The sequence below is a fragment of the Athene cunicularia genome, assembly GCF_003259725.1.
Source record: "Athene cunicularia isolate RWA chromosome 2 unlocalized genomic scaffold, athCun1 chr2_part1, whole genome shotgun sequence".
NCBI lineage: Eukaryota > Metazoa > Chordata > Aves > Strigiformes > Strigidae > Athene > Athene cunicularia.
In genome coordinates this window covers 149,951,971-149,973,929 of record NW_020799095.1, presented here as the reverse complement: position 1 = coordinate 149,973,929, position 21,959 = coordinate 149,951,971, and the positions used below count along the sequence as shown (strand labels likewise).

The 21,959-nt window shown below is 41.5% G+C and overlaps 1 protein-coding gene across 1 annotated transcript in view; it reads left to right on the top strand.

The window, feature by feature from the left end:
- Positions 1-21,959, top strand: part of SLC45A4 (solute carrier family 45 member 4) — an 87,060-nt gene that overhangs the window by 58,323 nt on the left and 6,778 nt on the right. Inside the window, exons 3-7 of the mRNA XM_026842666.1 lie at positions 14,803-14,991; positions 18,001-18,180; positions 18,291-19,366; positions 19,463-19,562; positions 20,523-20,734. Of these exons, the coding sequence (XP_026698467.1) occupies positions 14,803-14,991; positions 18,001-18,180; positions 18,291-19,366; positions 19,463-19,562; positions 20,523-20,734 (1,757 nt within the window). The remainder of the gene's footprint in view (positions 1-14,802; positions 14,992-18,000; positions 18,181-18,290; positions 19,367-19,462; positions 19,563-20,522; positions 20,735-21,959) is intronic.

Below are 21,959 nucleotides of genomic sequence, written 5' to 3'. Positions count from 1 at the left end.
TCACTGTTTTCCTTGCTTGATTTGGAAAGTCAGGCATAGTGTTTTACCAAGCCAGACATTTTCTGGCAAGGAAGAGTCATTACAGGCATACCTGCTGTCTTACATGGAGTCCATCAGGTGACTTAAAAATGATTGTTTATCATACTCAGATGCAAATTAAACAATTTGTCTAGTGATGGAATGCCGCTGCAGCCTCAAACATCTGATCTGGTGTTTTGTTCCAGGCTACAGCAGAAATGAAGAACAGATGCACTGTGCTCTGCTCTTTCTTTCTTCTCTTGGGTCATTATTCCATAAAACTTTTTATAAAACTAGGTTTCTGGTTACTACCCTTCAGTGTCAGTTTATCACCTCTGTACTGGTTCTGCACTATATCTGCCTTTTTAGAAAAATTGCTTATTTGAAGGATTTGGGTTTTTTCACTAAGGCATATTCCTAATTTTAATGCCTTTGCAATATAAATTGCTTACTTTATACTGACTTTAAATAAAGAGCAGAAGGAAACTTTGTCATTAGTCTGAAAATTGAACTGACTATTATCTCAGAGGTCATGGCTAGTCCTGGGGTGAGCAGCAGTGTTGACACCCCTTCCCTGGTGATTTGTGGGGTCCCCCCAGATACAGAGATGCTGTGTAACAGTGGGGAAGCTGAAGAAGTGTGTGGGGGACCTTTCAGGATATTTGAGAACAGAATGAGAAAACAAAATGATATAATCAGTTAAAAAGTTGAGGGTGCCTCTTTCTCTGTAATTTAATTAAGGAGTAGCCCTAACAAGCGCTCCCTCCTTCTCTGAGGTAGTCAAAGCCGTGGATTCTAAATCTTGCGCCAGGGACTCCATCGATTTGGATAGCAGTCAGTGTGTGTGAGACATTATGGATGTAAACGAAGGGGAAAGTTGTTTTTCTGTGCTGTGGATTCCTACCTCACTGATGTGGCAAATGTGTTTAAAATAAGTTTTTAGCTGCTTTTAAGTCATAACCTTCAGGGGAGAGGTTTGGTACAGCTTCCTCTGTCAGATATGAAAGGATTGCCATATTCATTCTTCAAAATTATTTCAGTTTCCTTCGTGACCAAATAATGCTGTGTTGCTGACTATACCTGTAAATTGTACATAACTCATTCTATTCTTTCATAAGTTCAAATGACAAGAAAAAGGTTATAAGCAGAGTGATGTGAAATAAAACTACTTTTCATAATCTGATAAAAATACTTTGGTGGTTTGGAAAACAGTTGTGTTCTACTTTGTTATCATTAGGGCCTAATTCTCATAATTTGCAAGTTCGGAGAGGAAATGTTTGCTGTCTTATTTGTTGGTGTCCTCTGCTTGTTTAACAAGTTTTTATTGGTAAATTTATCCTCCCTTGCATAGCCTCACTGATTGTGAAAAGTAACACATGGGAATAAAGACTGCATATAAAAGTCTGCGGCGAGAAGTCTTTTTCATCTTGTGTGATTGCATTTTACTTCAAACTATCAATTCCAGCTTTTTTGGTGCAAAGTGACTCCATGGATCTCGTTATCCTTCATGTAGAAATGCAAGTCATGTAATTTTTAAACAGCTCAGTAAGCCAGGGAGGGGGAGTCACTCCTCAGGGCCACAGTGTGTGATTTGGAATGCTGCCTGAGACTTGGGGGTTAAGTTCTACTGTAGTTACCAAAATTACCTCTGTGTGCAACTTTGTAGTATGACCCTGCAGGCTCAAAATACTAAGATCAAGATTTTTATATAGCTAGAGTTTAGGAAACTTCAATGTGAAAGCAGCTCTGGTTTTAAATCTCTCCAGTACAGGGGTAGAATGTGTTTCATTGTTCGAGCCAAAACATACAATTTTATAGAAGGTGTGTAGGAAAGTTTGAAAGTTTGAGGCAGACTGCATAAACACCAACACCATCTTTTTAATCAGCTCTCATAATTTCATCTGACAGGGTGGTTTTCTGTAATACCCACAAGGCAGGCAGTCGGTGGCATGAACAGCTATTGAGGAAGACCATTTGGGGGACACACGCTCACACCCTCAGTTGATTAAAATTCTCAGTATGATAGTCCTCTTACCAGTATTTGCATGTCTAGAGATTGTTAAAACAACTGGTGGACTGCAGTGTTTTTCCTGGAGCAGCAGTCTATACGGAAAACCATGTTTGCAAACTACAACCTGAAGCTCATTTGTTGAAGCAAATAGGAAAAGCACTAATAGGATTTACGTTTCGCTTGATATAGCCACATGAGGAATTAACCTCAATAAAGGCAACTGCGTAGAGGAATGCAGTTTCTCTTTAGGAGCTTAGTGTGGGTTATTTTAAAAATTCTTCTGTGGTGTTTTTTTTTTTAAGTATACAGTGAATGTGTTAGAAGAATCAGTGCGTTTATGTATAATTCAGCAACACTTTAAAAATAGCAAATAATTTAAAAGTGAATGCAGTGTTACTGTTCTTTGACTTGTTTAGCTGGTAGAGCTTCCCAGTAGCACAGTTGTGACAAAAATGATCATACGCAGAGTGTTTATTCCTATCATAAACAAACCTGTAGTCCTAAAGACTTTAGAAAGGCCAGAAGGTTGATTTTTGCAGTGTAGTAACAATAAACAATACACTTTTTGTAAGCCTTTTAGGGGAATGGTGGCTTTTGGGGAGGCTTTGAGTATTGAAAAGGGGTGTAAAGCACTTTGAGACTACATGACATGCATGGCCTAAGGAGTATAGGTAGGATCAATTCAGCTTTTTCCTCTCTGACTGGTTTGGGCATTTCTAGCTGGAAAAATGGCTTTTAGAATATGAAGCTTATAGGAGGTACCAATAATGTTTATTCGTTATTTTTTTTTTTTCCTGTTGGATCAGCTAGGGTAATTATAGAAGGAGCTGCCTGCACCATTTACTGACCCTTAAAAGAACTATGCAAATGTGATCCTGTCTGAGATGTAAAGATCAACTGTCTGGTCAGTAATCCCCCAGAAGCTGAAGGTTCTCAGATGGCATCTGCAGGGTACACAGGCCAAAAACCACCTTCCTGACTCACTGTTTTCACATGACTTCCAAGCGTGTAGTCAAGCCTAAAAATTGGGAAAGAGGAGGATGGTTTTTATCAATGTGCAAAGACAAGCTCCTTGTGTTTTACGCTGCTGTACACTTACTGTATTTTCTAATACATACAACTTAAGGCTGGAAATGAACTGTTTTCTTTGCTACTTGTGATTCAAGGGCATGAATGTTGTGCTGACTATACTGGCCTGGCTGCCTGCTTGACAAAAAATACTTTTTTGGCTACCTTCAAGTCTGTTTGCCTGCCTTTTTCAAATTCTGTTCCAGGATACCCTGACCAGATGCCATGCTGGGCTACCTATGTGCCAGTCATTTGTTTGGCACTGTGCACCACATCCTTCATGGTTTCCTAGTGCATGGGGGCTGGTGGGGTAGAACAGATAGATCAGGAGTAAACTTCTGCTGCAGTGAATGGGAGTCTCATATCTAGGTGATGCCTTCTAGCCCAATGTTTGCTACAGTGGTATTTTAAAAGTCTTAACCTCGAGCGAGTCTCATGAAATTTGGCATGTTCTAGCTGTGCTCTTCATTCTGCCTGCCCTTGCTTAGTTCTGTTAATTGTACTTCTATCTCCCCTTGAGGTCTGGTTAGAGCAGTGCAGAAGGGTGGTCAAAGCTTCCCTTACGCACAAAATCTTTACACTGCAGAGTAGCACAGGACTGGAGCACCCAAACAAAGGGCTCAGGCTGCACCTACTGCTGCCCCCTCCCACCTATGAGTAGCCCCATATTGAATTGGTCCCCATTAAGCAAGTATGATTTTAATTAAAAACTTGTTCTTAAGCAGAACAGAGTTGTTGGTTAACCAGATATTTTTTTTTTAGGGGGTGGGAGAGTTCAATCTGGGTTGAACACCCAGAGTTAACAGTTCAGGTTTGGCTCTACTTGGAGGGAAAAATAGATGTTCACACCAGTTTTTGGTTAGGATTTGATTCAGCTGTGTAAGTAGATGGTCATGTTCTGGGGTATTAATGTGTTAATCGCTGCAACAAAAGCTCCACTGTTGATTAACAGAACAGGCTTGCGAGTTGGTGCCGAAAGATTTTCTATTGTATATGTAAGAACCTCTTGAGTTTGGGAATTTTAAAGTGCGTTTGAGCCGAAGTGCCTTTGTTAATAAATTTGCCAATATTCTAGAAGTGGTGACGAAGAACCCTATTGAGCTTTGGATAAACTGGGATGCTGCATATCTTCAGGCAACACATGTCACTGTAATTGATGTCTAATCTTGCAGTGAGACGGAGCGGTGAAGTGCTGCAGCGTTACGTAATGCGCGCGGAGTCGAAGTGGGGCATCACATACAGCTGATGCATTTTAATTACATCCCGTAAAGGCAAGGGAAGGATTAGCGTGGCAAAAGAATTTCTTGATTGCTGCATTCATATACGTGTCTGCATACATTTAGACGCTTGTGAGTGATGGGAAGTGGATGCTAGCGTAGTTGCATGTGACCTCTGAGTCCTTTTGTATCTGCAGCTTGCTTAACTGGCCAGCAATCAGAGACAGCATTTACAGCCTAGGAATTAATACACTGACACTGTGAAGTGAGCCTCGGGTGGTTATACTGGTATATATGTATAGTGGAATACAACCTGTATTGTTCTGGGATTGGAAAGAAAGTTCTCAGCTTTTTATTTGATGTAAACTCCTTTGTTATATCCCTAAAACTGCTCTTCAGTGGAGATTAAAAGGAATTTTTTTTTAATGACTACTGGTTCAGCACACTGGAAGTTGCATCAGATTTAATCTATGTTCAGTTTGAGCTCATTAAGCACTGTGATGTAAATTTCTTATTAGTGTCAAAGTGACATATTTCTAAATATTGGTTAATAAGTGGGAGAGGAAGAAAAGTTAAAAACAAGTTTCCCAAGAGCCAAAAAGGACGACATAGATAACTAGAAAACTCCAGTGAATCAGTTTCAACAGTCGACAGGAGCCCTTGGCAAGGTTGCATTTCCTTGCTCTGTAGCTTAATTACGTGCTGCAGCATGGAGAAAGCTCGTTTGCACTGCCAGGGTTTGAGTACAAAAGGTTCAGCTTCTGGTCTGAGTAAACCTGGCACTTTTCACTGGTTTGAACGTACCTTGGCAAAAATAAATCGTGTCGTTTTGGTAAAGATATCATTCAGCACAACCTATAGTAATTGCTAAGTAGTTTTACTATAACAAATCTACAGCAGCAAGTGATTTTTGGCCTTTCCCTGAGGGAGGCATGTGTCATGTGTTACCTTTGATTCCTTCTCTGCAGCAGCAGCAGTAGCTGCTAATATTGGCATATTTATCTCTCTATTAGCAATTGCTTGATACATTAGATGAGAAAGTGGAAAACTGGATTGTTGTAAGGGCAGTAAGATAGAAGGTTACTCCTGTGGAATTAGGTTAGTAGGAGGGTCAGAAACTTTAAAATACATAATTGAAGCTTTAAAAGCTTTACTTGACAGCAGTTGTGATCACGCTAAAAGGAGAACCAGATTTGCCTGTCTGTAGATGTGTTCTTTCCCCGATGCCTCAGACCTCAGCTGTTCTCAGGCTTTCCCCCCTCCTCCCCGTTCCACACATACCTTTGGCTCGCTTCTCTTAACATATGCTTCTCTTACCTGACACAGCACCATAAAACTGGGTTATAAACTAGAAATTGTCAGGGAAGCCACATAAACCTTTCTACAACTTTGGCAGTGTAGCAGCAGAGCTTAATGAAACACTGATGACTCCCACAGTTGCCAAATATGAGAAGGGGAGGACAGTTGCAGGAGGTTGAGAAGCAGTAATTGAGCAGAGACAGCAAATGGGAGAACTGGATGATGAAATCCTTTAAGAGGCCTGTCACTTATTTCCTTAATTCCATTTTTCAAAAGTGTTATTTAACCCAACGTGGTTGCTGCTGGCATGCTATTGCATGGGTAATTTCAAAAGCTACTGCTGTACCGAAAGGCAGAATAGCTCTGCCAGAAGGGGATATTACTTGTCTGCAGCTTAAAAACACCTCCAGGACTCTGTACGTGAAACATCGCACTAATATTTCTGTACTGAAGCTGTTGAAGAGCAAGAGCATTGCTTTATTCCCAGTTTAGTTGTTGTTCTTTCAAAATGGGTGGCTCTAATCTAGTTGTAATAGTTTCCAGATTTTTGCGAGTTGTTTCAGCTGTGAAAGCATGACTTGCTTGCATCCAACTACTAAGGAAATTTAAAATACGAATTACAAGTTTTAAGGAAACATTGGACAGTTTTTCCAGCATCTCTAAACTGATTTCATCCTTTTACTATTGCTATTAATTATTTGTTCGTATACCTCAGCTTTATGTAGATCCAGCTTTCATCTATAATCTTGTCCTTACGACGGGGAGTGACTAAAGCAGAAGCATAGGGGTATTCTGAAGGCATGAATCTGCTGTAAAAGTTTTGGATGTCACAGTGATGCAGGTAGTGAATCCCTATCCTGGGAGAGGAAGACAGTGCTCCAGCCCTCTCCCCTGCAAAGTATTTCTTTGGTCCGATGGATTTTTCCTGATGCATTCAGGTGGGCTGCAGCTGACTTTTCCTGGTAGCTTTGGAAAGAATTTTCTACGTTTTGCCCTTGGATATCAGTCCTTTGACGGTACTGTGCTTTTTAAGTCTGTGTAACATTCCTATTAATTATTCTCTTGATTACTACTCCCCTCAGTGCTAACAACCCCATCCAAATGGAGGAATTGTGCTTTATCCCTCCACTCTCACATCCCACAACCGATTCCTTATTTGCATGGAGGAGGCAGCTCTCTCCTCACTTCATATCATCCGGAGCAATAACAGACCAGCTGAGCGGGGCCAAGAGCCCAGCGGGGCCAAGAGCCCAGCGCTCCCAGCCCTCGCCCAGACATCCCTGCTGACAAGAGCTAAACAAGAGAGGGAAGGAGAGCGTAGACTTCTTGCAAGCGGGTGATAGTTTGTGCTCCAGAAAAGTATGTTCAGATTTCAGAGTGCACGTACTCCTGCCTGTAAGATGTATATAACGTGCTGACAGCTTGCGAATGTTGCAGGCTAAGCAGAAGAGCTCTTATTTGACAGGCACAAGAAGAATTTCAGGATGTGAATTTTACCAGTGGGAAGACTGAAGCCACAGTTTTGATATTGCTCCTGGTTTATGTGGTGTTTATTGCCGTAGGTCATTTCTGAGACACCGAGTGATTAAAGATGCCTGGCAGCTTGCTAGGTTATCATTTTTATGTAGAAAGCTAGCAGCAATTAAAAACCTCATGGTGCCGATTTTGTTGGGAGTTTTTCCACCTGCATTCTTGCAGCTAAATTGAGGCTTGTGATCACACATACTGGTCAGTATAATTTTTCTCCAGTGTTGCTGTGCTGTGTGCCACTTGTTCAAAATGGCTTCTGAACAAGGGTCTTGAGCAAGAGTCATTTTATCATACAGGCTGGACAGGCGTAATTTAATGAAGAGCAAAATTTTCACATAAAAATGAAGTCCAGTATAGGGCTTCAGTTTTCTCACACCAGGCATAAGATACTATGGCATTAGGAGTGCAAATTAGAGACTCTCTCCTTTCCTATGATACGAGACTCTGATTTCAAGTAGTACTTAATATACTCCCACATTTAGAAACTGCTCAAATCGTGGTAATAGGCATCAGGAGAAATTACTGTGCATTTTCATATCCCTTCTCTGTTGGTGAGAGTTCCTATTTCGATCCAGAAGTTAGAAGGTGGTTTCTCATGGGTGCAATAAACTCAACGTACAAGTGCAGACTGTACTGCAGTAGTGCTCAGACCACCACTCAAGCCTATTCCAGTGCACGGGTTCAACATATATTGGCTCAGGTAAGGGGTTTTTTGGCAGCTTGGAATGTGTTACACAAGCTCTAAACCACTGGAAGCCCTAAAATCTGAGGGGAGATAGCAAGAAGCAAAAGAATTTGTGGTTGAAGTTTCACGATACAGCTGTCAAAACAGGCACGCAGCTTGTTTGCGGTTTCTCTGGGGGACCCAAATGTGTGGCAACTGTATTTTTATTTTAAATGTAAGGGAGTTGATATCAGGGTGCATTTATGAAATTATTTCAGCTACATCCTGAAATCCCTATTCCTCATACAGACCCTCCAATGCTCAAATGCTTGAGTTTGCAGTGGTTCCTAGGATTCAGTTGTAACAAGATGAAGAGCAGATACTGAGGTTCTAACTTTTTCACAGCTTTTTGACAAGCATTGGTTTTGCTTGCTACACTCTTTAGAAAACAACAGTCTAAACAAAGTAGCTTGTATAAGCAAACAGATCAATGTGAAATATTTTAAGCAACACGCAGTATTTTATACACGGGTGAAACTGTGGAATACCGAGTATTTGCAGGGCACGACAGCTTCTTGTGTTAGTTCAGAAATTTGTATGGTGTTTACTTTAAGTGTATAAACAAGTCTCTAGGTGATGATTTCTGACAAATGAAAATAGGAGCCTAGCATCCTATTCCCATATCAGATCTTATTGTTAAGCTTATAAAGAACTATTTTTCCCCCAATAGAACTTATCAAAAAGAGGTTTTGAATAGAAACTGCTGCATGTGACTTAATCTTTCTTCCATGTAACTCGTGACCTCACGCAGCCCTTAGACTGATGGTGACACAGTGAGCATTTCCTGTGAACCGTGAGCGGTGCTGGTCCCACTATTGTTGGGCACTTTTTTTGTCTGGGAAAAAACAAACCCTTATTTACTAGAAGCCAGTGTCCTGTTTGTTTGTAGCTGGCTGGGAAATGCCATATTACAAGGGTCTCAGTGGCAGTCGTCGCTGCTAACAGAAGTTGTTGTTGTGTTTTGCTCTTTTTCTCACTGATTTGTATGAGACTTCTGAGTCTGCCTTGTGACCTGCTCCAGATTCAGTTCACGGCACAAATACTAACCTTGTTTATCCAATATGGTTTTTTCCTCCTCGGTGTTTCCTCAGATTAGCTGTCCGTAAAAGGCTAAATAATAATCCTTCAGTCGTTATTCCTCCCCCAAGAGGCCACCAGGTTACTTTTCCATGTTGGTGGATGGCAGTTCACTCAGAGCTGCTACCTGGCGAGGCAAGCACGGTGGTGGAAAATTACAGGCAAAATAAAGGAACAGCATTGAACTGGTAATAGGTCACAGCTGCTTTGGCCTTCAAGTCTGTGTGAGTTGTAGGAGCCTTTGGGAAAGTCATATGCTGCGTGATACTTTTCTTGGTCATGTGAAATCAGTCCCAGCCTAGTTATAGCCTGTTCCAGGTGGGTATAGCAGCTCTTGGCAGCTGGGACATTTTACATTTGGCTGTAAGAGGTTGTGGCGAGGCAGGCGTATGGATGACAGGCTTGCTGGGCGGTACTGCCTTGAAATCTGGTCAAAACCAGCATCCGTACATCTGTTCTGCACATCAGAGACTGGATGCTGCAGGGCTGCTGGCCGGGCCCATCGCCGTAGCCAAGTTTATTTAAAATACATGTTGAGTCCTTGCCACTAGATGGGGGTATCAAAAGGAACTTCTTGGTGTCAAAATATTCTCTTTATATCTTCATTTATGCTCTTCATTGTCTTGGCTTGGATACCTTCTTAACTGTCTTCCCATTTTAAAATATTGTGTAAAATTATGAAGTTCTGTAGGTATAGCAGCATATATAGACGGCGAACGGAACTGTTAGGATATGTAATTACCCTTCTCGACTGCCTAGTGCCCTTTGCAGACATAATTTCTGTAAAATTTCAGTACTGGAGCTCATTCTTGTGAGGCAGCAAACCTCTGAAAGACTTTGGGGGATTTTTGTGTTGTTTATATATATGTGTGTGTATGCATATATGCACACACATATATATGCACACACACAATCTCTTTAAGTATTTCAGTTTTCCATCATTTACTTATTTTGCTTCTGCTGTCAAATCATGCATGCCAACCTAAATATGCATGGCATGTATGCAGACGCTGAAGATACTAAAACCACAACAGCCTCTTTTAAGGGGAAAAAAGTATTTTGGGGTTGGAGTTCTCCTTGTCTGTTTGGAACTTTCCTCGTTTCTATGAAAATGTCTAGCACTAAAGCTAACTTACTGTTGAAGTGATGAAGGTCCTGTAGACTCTGCCAGTATGAAGCGTGAATTTTATGAAGAACATCTGCAAGGCATGTTTTGAAATCTTGCTTCACGGGACAGTGGAGGTAGTGCTTAGTGCCATGGAAAGCTTTCTTGGAAGACCCGTAGTAGATCAAGGCTGTGAGCTTTACAAAAGTCTGACTTTCCAGAAAACTGTGCTGAGTGCAGACATCGGGGGGGGCACAACTAAATCTATACAGACAGAGAAGGCTCTTCTAGGCACCTGTTGTCTTGCAGAGTTTTGGTTGACTGGGCACTCTACGGCTTGTCAATAACACACCTCAACTTTTAAGTTATAGAAACCAAATGCAAAAAGTAGCTTTGGGTAACTGTCTTTACTACCCACTGCTAAAATGATTGCTCTGTTTGTATGCCTGTACATTGTCCAGGTGAGGAGGCTGCTCCCCATCAGACAGGTTCAGGAGGGAATTCTCCTGCCAACAAATTATTTTTTTCTGTGCTGTTTTATTTTAGCTTGAATGTGCACCAGCTTCCCGCCAGGAATCTTCTCTAACCCCACTCAGTAGTTTTCCACTTGAGTAACCAACTAAATTCTAATGTGACGGTATCACAGTTTACATACTTACAGTAAAGTCATACACTTCACTTAATAAATTATAACTATTTTGAATTATGCATAACTGTATATAAAACACATTTGATGATTTCATAAACTGCTAGCTTACACTCGGAATGCAATTTATAAGAGCCCTGCCACTTAGGTTACAGAACTAGTCCTATAGCGTGACTTTTCCAGCAAGAGAAAAAGCAGGTTGTGCTTCATGTTGATGGTTCCTACCATCATACAACCTGTGGGAATTGCTCATGTTTCATTTGAAAGTTATCCCTTTCCTGTTTATTTGGAGGAGCACTGAAAGCTTTTTAGAAATCCTTCCATTTCTCATGGCATGGGGCTATTAATTCTTGTATAGATTTTTATCGTGGCTTCTTTTTCTAAAGATAGATATTTTGGTCACTAAAGAGGAGTTCAGTAATAAATATCAAAGTGGTTTGTCTAAAGAAGGATCTCCATACATAATGTTCTTGGTTTTTTAAGTGTCCTTTTTACCCTTCCATAAAAGCTACATCCCTAGCTCCATTCTGAAATCACTGAGATTCATGTCTTTTGGAAAGTAAGCCATTTTCAATGTAAATATTTGGATTTAGGCTTTTATTTATAATACTTAGATGTTAGGAAGATCACCCTTTTCAATCAGCGAAAATAAAGACCTCTCAAGAAAGCATTTCAGTCTCTTCTGACTCATACATAGCGAGATAAGACTCCCTAATTGTAGACACGTAACAGAAGTTGGGTAAAAAAACTTTTTTCCTTTTTTTTTACTGGCCTATAAAATCAAACCAGAATGCAGGCCTTAACCTGATTTTGAGTTATTACCTGCAAAATTGATCTTGAAAGTACTGAAGTCAAAGTAATGCTAGCAGTAAAAATCACTGTAGTTTTTAACAATCTTAGGACATTTTTATGACAGTTGGTTAACTGTGGCTTTAAAGCGTAAGAAATACCGATCTTTGCAATTTAGAAATGTGCAATTTTTACAGTTGAAGGACAAAATATTTGTAAACAGGTTTTAATTCTCTGCAGAAGTCACTTTGAATTGTCATTTTGAATAGATTGTTTCTAGCACTTTTTTTTGTGTTAAAATTTGTATGTACCACAGACAAGTGCCATTGTAGCCTGGAGACAGACAAAGCAGTAGCCACAAGGACAGAGGGACAGTGAGTTGTGCAAGCCCCCAGCATCTTGTCCCTGCTGTACTAGTGTTTCCTTGTTGTTTCCTCTCATTGTCTCTGTTAAAATGAGTTGGTTGTCTCAGTGAATATTAAAAAAGAGTCTTTTAGTTGTGTCCATTTTGCTTCTGTCTGTTTAAGGCTGTTTATTCATTTAAGATAGGGTGATGCTTGTAATGCTGATATCGGAGCTCTTGCTAGTTTTCATTCCCTGTGTTTATTTAAAGCAACTGTATGATTTATTGTAAAACCTTCCCAACATCTCTTGAGTGTTTACTGATGGATGAGCTCCACTGAGATATCCCAGCTCATAATTCACAAGTCACAGCATCATTCACAACAGAAACTTCTGTTGCCAGCATAGAGCCCTCTTGCAGTGATACGACATGAAATTGTTTCAGATGTTGGTGATCACTACAATAAAGATCACTGATGGCTGGTTAAGCTATAGCTTCAAAATTTATTTAAAATAGCCTTGCTGCAGTGACTTGGCATCACACAGTAGCAACCTCTGATGTATAACTGCTGCTCAATAGGATGGCTCTGTGGAGGCAAAATGGGATGAGTATTTACACATTACCATTTCTTCAGTGTCCTGCAGAAAAATTATTCAGCCTAAACCTGCCTACCATTTAGTTTTACTTTCTTTGAACTATATGTGAACATCTATATGCTAGCTCAGGCATAGGTAAGTGTGTGTGTCTTGGAGCAGGTGAGGTGCCAGTTAAACACACAGTGCCTGAACCTGCTCCTGTGCTTGGGAAGGCTGTTGAACTCAGTGAAGTTCAAGAGAATGTTAAAACCACAGAGATGGAGGTTTCCCTGCCCTTTTATTGGGATTACTGGCTAGCTGAGTTGCACCTGTGGTTAGGATAGAATAGCACTTATTAAGAGAAGCTGGGTGGTGCAAAAAAGTGTTGGGGTCTGGAGAGACGGTGATAACTACTGCGGCTTCTTGAACAAGAGCTTTAAACCTGAAGTGCCCCCCTACTACGCAGGTCTCGGCTAAAAGCTCTGTGTCAGCCAAGACATCACCAAACAGTTGGAAAGGATATGCAAGAGGTTGTGGTTTGAACCATAACCTGAATGAGGTGCGATCTGTACAAACACAGCCCTTTCCTAGAGATCCAAAAACCTGCTGCAAAAGGAGTTAGTAGTTACGTAGTAAGTGCTGATGTGGAGTATTGGCCTCCTGTACAGGCCTTCAGCTGCCTGTAACAGGGGAAAAATGGCTAAACCATGATGCTCTCCCCTGTGGGTGGGGCATTCATGGGCATCTTTGGTCCAGAAACACAGGTTGAGTGGGTTCAGAAGAGGCCAATAACTGTACGCGTAAGGCGGCTGTCACCGTTATTCGTTAGACAGAGCTAAGTCAAATCACATAGGGCTTGGCCTCGGACCTGGATTTTGAATCCTGATGATAAAATTGGTTATTTATAACAAATATTCTTTTGAATTTTTTTTGAATATGCAGCTAATTTTCCTATAATATAATCTTTGCATCACCGCAGAGCGCACAACAGTCTTGGGAAAATCTGATTTATTTCAAGGAAGAAGTCAGCATTGTTAGTCAAGATTTGATGGTACTTTAAACAGCAGGAGATTAGACTTCCCCATTTGCAGCCTAGGCCGTTTGGGGCAGGGATTGGTATAATCCTGCTGGGTCACAGATGCCTCAGCGCGCTGGACAGGGAGCACAAGGTACGGGTTGATCTCACTAGCAAAGCTCAAATGCTACTCACGCTCGCGATGCGTGGGTTTGAATAATGAGTGATTTACCTTCCTAGGGTAAAGATATGGAGCTTTTTAGTCTTGGTATCAGTTGGACTGCAAGAATTTGATTGGTTGGGTTTTAATGCTTTGCTAAGAAACAGTCAAGTGGTTACCTGACCTGTGCTGATAAGCTGAGAGAGGGACAGATCTCCAAGGACCCGGGTGTAGCTGCTCTCCTGGGGCAGCCTGCCATCTGCAGGCCATTGCTCTCCATGCCGCAGAGGTGTACAGCAGGGCTTCGGGGGGTTCCTGCCTTCTTCAGAAATTATTTGTAAAAGGTTTGGGTTGGTGGGTTTTTTTTTTGTAAATATTACATAATAAATCCAATTTGTTTCCATCTGATCCTATGAATAGTCACCTCAGTTCTGAAAAAAAACTAAGGACAGTGGAGATAAGCCTCCTTAGATTTCTCTAGAGGTTAATAATTGCTTTTTTTCTTCTGTTCTCCATTGTTCAATTTTATAAGTAAAAGGTTTTTTTATGCATAGAAATAGAATATTTCATATGACAGTGAAATTCTGTCCATCATTCTCAGTCCATTAAATCTAAGCCCACCACCACCAAAAAATGGTGGTGGTCTTCGATGAACAGTCCCACTATAGTGTTCGACTCCTGTTGAATGTTCAAAGATGTGCTGGGAAGGGGATATGTGTATGCAACAACCAGGTGGCTTTCCAAGCATCCCAAAGATCTTTGTTGTTTTTATTGGCCACAACCACATAGAGGATGCAACAGTTACTTGGCTTCTACACAGCGGATCGTGGCTGCTAGTTTTTCACAGAGGCCATTCCCCACCAACAGCCCCTCAAAATAAAATATATTCACACTCAGCAAAATTTAAAGTGTTGTATTTTTGGACAGTAGTAACTAGTGATTGTGCTTCTAGATCACTTATTCACTTTTATTTCAATAACTTAAATATATCTGTTACCTTCTTATTGCCCAGGTATTTGAAAGTTTATGAGCTGTGCTTTCCTTAACCGTTTTTTTTAACCATTGGTAAGAAATTTTACCCGAGTTGTTAATCTGGGACAGAATTTCCTGTAGGTAAATCACTGATCAATTTACAGTTTTCAAACATCTAACAAAATTTCATGTATAAAGTGAAACGTTTGGTGTCTACCACATAACCTTTACATCATTTTTCTCTTTGTTTTAGGTCTTCCTGAAGAGTACTACAGCCTCACTTGGTTCCTTAGCCCTATCCTGGGCTTGATCTTCACTCCGCTTATAGGTTCGGCTAGTGACCGCTGCACGCTGAGCTGGGGCCGCCGGCGGCCTTTTATCCTTGCTCTCTGCATTGGTGTCCTCTTTGGAGTTGCACTTTTCCTTAATGGTTCTGTTATAGGTAAATAATGAGGAAACCACCTGTGTCTATCTCTCGCGAACATATCTGCTTTAAGATTTTTATGTAGGAAGTAAAGGTAACGATATGCCCCCGATTTAACTGATGTTTAGCGTTAAAAATGATTAGAAATCTCTGCAGCAGCACATTTGAGCTATCCCTCTTGCATGTTTGGATTCTTATTCGAAGGTTACGGTGCTGTGTGAAGTATTGTGCAATCATAGCTGTAACTGGTAATAGAGTGTTATTAATACAATGGTTGCCAGCATAATGTTTGCAGTCGCTGAGACGAATTTGGTCGATCCTTGACATGGGAAAATTGTAGCAACCTGTTCACAGGGAAATGTTTCCTGTTGTGATCCATTTTCCCTTTAATGCATATCTGGCAACACATCCTGTTTCCAGCATTATTTCAAAAATTATCTTTTCACTTTTTCTTGTGCTTTTCTTAGACCTGGTATTGAAAAAGTCCAGAACACAGTTAATATTTGTTTATCAAAAACTATGTGGGAAAATAATTTTTCCTGAGCCCCCATCAAAGCTGGTAAAAATAGTTTCCCTTGAACATAGTTTACTACAGAACTTAATCTACAATCTACAATCTCTTTGTAAATTTAGTGTAGGAGAGGTGACAGCAAGTACATTTGGGGAAATGTTTACATCATGGTTGGACTGATGCAAATGAAAGGAACTTAGCACCTAATAATATCCTCTTGGCTCTCTTTTTTTTTGGGTTAGATGCAGCTCTATTGTGAAAAAGTTTTACTAATTGAGGGAAATGAGTGGAACATTACCTTGGCTCAGCATCTTAGCTTTTTAAAGCCAGATTGGGATGCCATATGATGGTTTTCAATTTGCTGCAAACTGCAGTGGACAAACTGTTCAGATGAATAACGTTTAGCTTATGCTATTTTTTTAATTTACCCAAGCAATAAATATTAATTATTTGAATTGCTATCATATGGCAATAATCGTACTTTGTTGTTGTGTCTCCAAGACTTACTCCTCCTCCTCCAGATGTATGCAAGATGTTAGACTGCAGCCCTCTTACAAGATTTAAATTGATAGCAAGCTCTTACTTCCACACAATAGCTTGGGTCGGTAGCCACTGATAATGGCAAGCAAACCTCCCACACAGTTTACAGGCTTATTTTGAGTTATCTCACCTTCTAATAAATCAGCACAAAATACTGTCTTCAATTTATCTCTAGTTCTTATTGCACAGTAATACAGTCTGTTGTGTAGCTTTCTGGAAAACCTGTGCTTTCCAGATACTCCAGTGGTTCTTTTGTGTAAGGAAACTTCTTTAAAACACAGAGGCTGTTGTAGTGAGCCGTGTGCTTTGTGCATCTGTTTCTGGCACATGGTTGTGGTTGATTTTGAATGAAAACCCTCTCCTGAAGAGCACTTTAAACACTGCTGGGCCTCTCTCAGGGGAGCCTGGAGCAAACTGAAGTGAGAGCTGTTCCATGGTCTTCTCTAGTTCCATCCCAGAAGACAGAGATTTGCCACTTACGCTCTATTTACATCAGCATAAGACAGCATCTTATCATTGAGCTATCAATGGTTATCATTGAGCTGTCATTGCTTATCATTGAGTTTATCACTGAGCTACTATTTAGAGCAGATGTACAATATGATAAAGCAATTTTAATGTCTCTTTAATTGAAGTTTTTGAAACGGTGGTTTGTGTCACTTTTCAGAGAGAAAAGGCATTACCAGCCTCTCACAAAAGGGGGTGTCCAGCATTTTGCAGGAAAAGGCCTCATTTGTAACCAGTTTCTCTTCTAGATGGGCACTATATCATTTTATTATCTTCCCATCTTATGTTCACACTTTCCTGTCCTTAGTCTCCAGTTACTTGCAATCCTAATTTCAGTTTGGAGCTACAGATGCTGCAAAAACTGAGGGGTCCGTTGTATCGTAGCCTTCTTCATAACCTGGTCTCTGGCAATGGGAGTTACAGGGAGGGGAATAAGGTGCACAGGAGTGTGCTAAAAAAGGGGTTCACTAATCCTGATAGTAATACAACCACGTTCCAGGCAAACAGCTGTGTATAGATCTTCAGCTCTCCTCCCCACTGTGCGCACTGTTCAGGTTTCCAGCCAATCTAAAGCACTGACACCCTTGGTGTTTTCTGCTGTAAGATTCAGCCGAGCGTGGAACACGTATAAACTTCTTTTGCATTCAGAGGACTTGGTATAAATGAGGAATGAATATGCAGGAATCACAGCGCTTGAGATTTAAGATGATTTTTGGTGGCTTAGCCAGTTCATCTCTTTCCACAGTCATTTTCATCAGTTACACTAATGGTTTTATCAGTCTTGCACGTGTAACTTCAAAATCTCTCTGATTCAAGTAATCCATGCTTTTGTCAGTGTTTCATTTCATGAAAAATTCTTCATTTATACACTAATGCTGCCTTTCTACTCTGTAGACAAAAAACATTTCATCCCGTGCCGTCAACAGAAGCTGACTGATGCTTTTTGCAATGCAAAGTAGCTTCGTGTTGCTTCATCATTAAAAGTTTTACTTATAAAAATGATCAAGAAAAGATGAATAAGAAATGCAAAGAGAGAGGCGAAGGGTTTAAATTTCCCTTTATGCAACCATTGCATGTTAGGCACCATGTCAGGAATGCTGTCAGCAGTGGGGTTACCTCTGTAACTGACAGATGAAGTATGTCATCTTGCTTTTGGATGCTCTCCTCTCTCACCGTGGCTGTCTTTTATAAAACAGCCTTCAGCATTTGAAGGAAAATACATGCAAGAAACATGAAGTAATATCCAATGCTCTCAAAGGTTTAAAAGCTACTTTAAAAATAACGTTTTGAAAAATAAATTTCAGTCTTACAGTCTTTATCTCAGGCCACCTATGAAGCAGTGCAAGGGTTGAAATTGGCATTTTATTCTGTAAAGAAATGTTTCCATCTTTTTCTTAAGGAACTTAACCTTGCTCTTAGTGGTTTTCCCTTTTTGACTGACAGGCTCAAATTCTTCCATTCTTCCTCAGGTCTGGCTATTGGCGACGTCCCGGACAAGCAGCCCATTGGTATAGTTCTCACAGTCCTTGGTGTTGTGGTGTTGGACTTCTGCGCTGACGCAACAGAAGGGCCGATTCGGGCCTATTTGTTGGATGTGGTGGACAGCGAAGAGCAAGACATGGCCCTTAACATCCATGCGTTTTCAGCTGGTATGGAGTTAGTTGATACATTTTTGGCAGCTGTCAAGTCATCCTGATGACCAAGTTGTGACTGAACTGATTTTTTCTGAACTCACTTCTCTTTTTCTCCTCTTCCACAGGTCTTGGAGGAGCAATCGGTTATATGTTAGGAGGGCTGGACTGGACACAGACCTTCTTGGGTGATATTTTTAAATCTCAAGAACAAGTCCTTTTCTTCTTTGCAGCCATTATTTTCTCTGTCTCCGTTGCTCTCCACCTTTTTAGCATTGAAGAAGAGCAATATAACCCTCAGCAGGACAGGATTGATGACGAAGGAGACACGCTTTCCAGTGTCAAATTCAGTGGTAGTCTCCCCCCTCTGAATCGACTGAATGTAATCAGTGAGGAAGAGCCGTACGGAGCCTCTATGTTCCACGATGAGGTTCAGTCAGAGCATGATCTCAATATGGAGTTCCTCGAGGTGAACATTGTAAGAAGCAAAAGTGACTCAGTTCTGCACATGCCTGATGCTACATTGGAAATTGAATCAGAGCTGCTTTTTCTGCATGACATCGAACCCTCCATTTTTCAGGATGCTTCATATCCAAACACTCCCCACAACACAAGCCAAGAGATCATGAAGTCAAAACTTAACCACCTGTCTGGTTTCCTCAGGGACAATGAGAAAGAGGAGGAAATGTTGCTTGATAATCACTTAAATGAAGATAAAGTCCCCAACGTGAATGGCTCCCTACCAAAAGAGTTCCTCAATGGGCACGCTAGAATAGGCATGAAGCAGTCTAGTACTTCAAACTCCATGCGAAGGCGGAGGCACATGTTCTACCGTCAGCCATCTTACACCTTCTCCTACTACGGCAAGATAGGCTCTCACCGTTACCGCTTCCGGCGGGCCAACGCCATCGTGTTGATAAAGTCCTCCCGCAGCATGAACGACATCTACGACATGCAGAAGCGGCAGCGCCAGAGGTACAGGCACAGGAACCAGAGCGGCACGACAAATTCGAGTGGAGACACGGAGAGCGAAGAGGGGGAAACTGAAACCACGGTCAGACTCTTGTGGTTGTCGATGCTAAAGATGCCAAAGGAGCTGCTGAGACTGTGTGTCTGTCACCTCTTAACTTGGTTTTCAATCATTGCTGAAGCTGTGTTCTATACAGATTTCATGGGACAGGTCATCTTTCAGGGCGATCCAAAGGTAAGAGAACAGTTCTCGTTGGCAGACCTGCCTAGAGTTACTCGTTTGAGATGCGCTCGTTACGAGAAAACAGCTTTGTGTTTGTGCTTGTTGCAGGCTCCTTCTAACTCAACCGAGTTACATGCCTATAATGCTGGAGTTCAGATGGGATGCTGGGGACTGGTAATTTATGCTGCTACTGCTGCTGTTTGTTCAGGTAAGAGACTGCACTATCAGACAGTGGAATGCACCTTTTATACGTCTTTGCAAGGTAAAACTAACTCAGCTTCAATTAGCATCTACCTCCTTGTTTGGGGTAAAGGCTATTTTGGGAAAGCATTTCATGTGGTCTTAAAGGGAGGGGCTTCTTTAAGAATCAATATTAAAAAAAATTCCTCCAAATGTAGAGGTGGAAATATGAACAGATGGGTTAAGTGAGTGCACAAAGCACAATATGATATCAAGGGATATTGAATGGCATTTAGCTAGTCATCGGGAAACTAAAATTACACTTTTTTAGAGGATTCGAGCATATGGAAGAGGGTTTTTGCGAAGACTTTTTACAATCGGAAATATAAATATATATTTCTGAAAGTCTTTCATGCTCTCTAATAACAGATAAATCAACTACAGACAATTTGGGCATGGAATAGACTCTGAAATTGAGAGCTTTTGCCAAACTTAAATTCTGCCTTTTGCAGCATGTGTGCAGGCACATCTGCACAGATCAGTGTGGTGGGGACTGCCTCTTTGTTGAGACGTGTCCAGTTGAGTTCAGGTGGGCAGCTTGTTCCTGAACACAAATTGAAATGTGGCTCTAAACACCAGTGATCTGATGGCTTTGATTAGTGAATGTGCTTGCATTAGAAACTGAATCTCCTCTCAGAGTGCACCTGCATGGATAAAGTGAATAAATAGGTAAAATTACTAAATGGGCTGAGTGGACCATGATACGTTTGAGTCTCAGAGTATTTTGTTCTGCCTCAGACTTGCAGCATGGTTTAGGCAAGGCTCTGAGCGTATTTGTTCCCCAGTTTCTGAAGTAGCAGTAGGTCCTTTTCCCAGCGAGGGCTGAGACAGTGAGTGTCTGAGTCCTAAACAGCATATCGAGCTGTCATGGCCACGTCAAAAACTTCACCAGTTAAACTGATATTTGTTTTATTCTTGATCTCTGCAGCCTTGTTGCAGAAATACTTGGACAATTATGACCTTAGTATAAAAGTGATCTACATCCTGGGCACGCTGGGTTTTTCTCTGGGCACTGCAGTGATGGCTATGTTCCCCAACGTGTATGTCACCATGATCATGATCAGCACGATGGGAATAGTCTCCATGAGTATCTCCTACTGCCCCTACGCGCTTTTGGGACAATACCATGATATTAAACAGGTACGTGGAATATTCTGAATATTTTAACCAAGGCAGAGCAGTCACCTTTCTCTGAAGATCACAGTGGCAAAAGGGATTTATTAAATCCCATTATTTGAGATGCCAGCTTTGTTGGGATGTGTGCCAAATCACAGATTAGTCCTTGATGGTAAATAGCAAGAGCTGCCATTTAAATCAAATGGTATTAGCGTCACATTGGGTCAGTGGGGTCGTGATTGCTTCACCCTGTGCTGAGGTATAAAAGTATTTGGGTGCAGATGAAGAGAGATGAAATAATTATTGGAGTATATATTCTACACCTAGTCATTACTACTGTTTCTGATGTATTATGTTAGCATTACTGAGGTTCTTCCCAGTGTTAGATACTGAGGTGAGCCTGGAAATGCAGCTGTAGGTTTGGGGAGATAGAACCCAAACTGATTCTGCTGGAAACAAGGTCAGGTTTACTTTCCATTTCTTAACACTGTTCCATTTGAATTACAAATTAGAGGAGGATTATTTATTTTAACATGTTTCTGCACTGGGATTGGGAGGGGAATTCCATTTTATAATCATAAAAATAATTTCCACCTACTGTTTCATGTAAATTATTTTTTTTTTTTTACAAAACATAATTGCTTGGGGAGGGGTGGCTGGAGCTGTCTGGAAGAGAAGGATCTGGGGGTTCTCATTGAGAAGCAGCTGAACAGGAGCCAGCAGTGTGCCCGGGTGGCCAAGAAAGCCAACGGCATCCTGGCTTGTGTCAGCACTGGTGTGACCAGCAGGAGCAGGGAGGTGACAGTCCCCCTGTGCTCTGCACTGGTGAGGCCACACCTGGAGGGTTGTGTCCAGGTTTGGGCACCTCAATCCCAGAGAGATCTGGAGGGGCTGGAGCGAGGGCAGAGGAGGGCAACGAGGCTGGGAAGGGCCTGGAGAATCAATCCTGTGAGGAGCCAGGGAAGGAGCTGGGAGTGTTCAGGGTGAGGAGGAGGAGGCTGAGGGGAGCCCTCATCCCTCTCTGCAGCTCCTGACAGGACATTGCAGAGAGGCCGGGGCTGGGCTCTGCTCACAGGGGATCAGGGACAGATCAAGAGGGAACGGCTGGAAACTGCAACAGGGGAGGGTCAGGCTGGGCAGGAGGAGAAAATGTTTCCCAGAAAGAGTGCTCAGACAGTGGAATGGGCTGCCCGGGGAGGGGGTAGAGTCACCTCCCCTGGGTGTGTTTAAGGGTCGTTCAGATGAGATG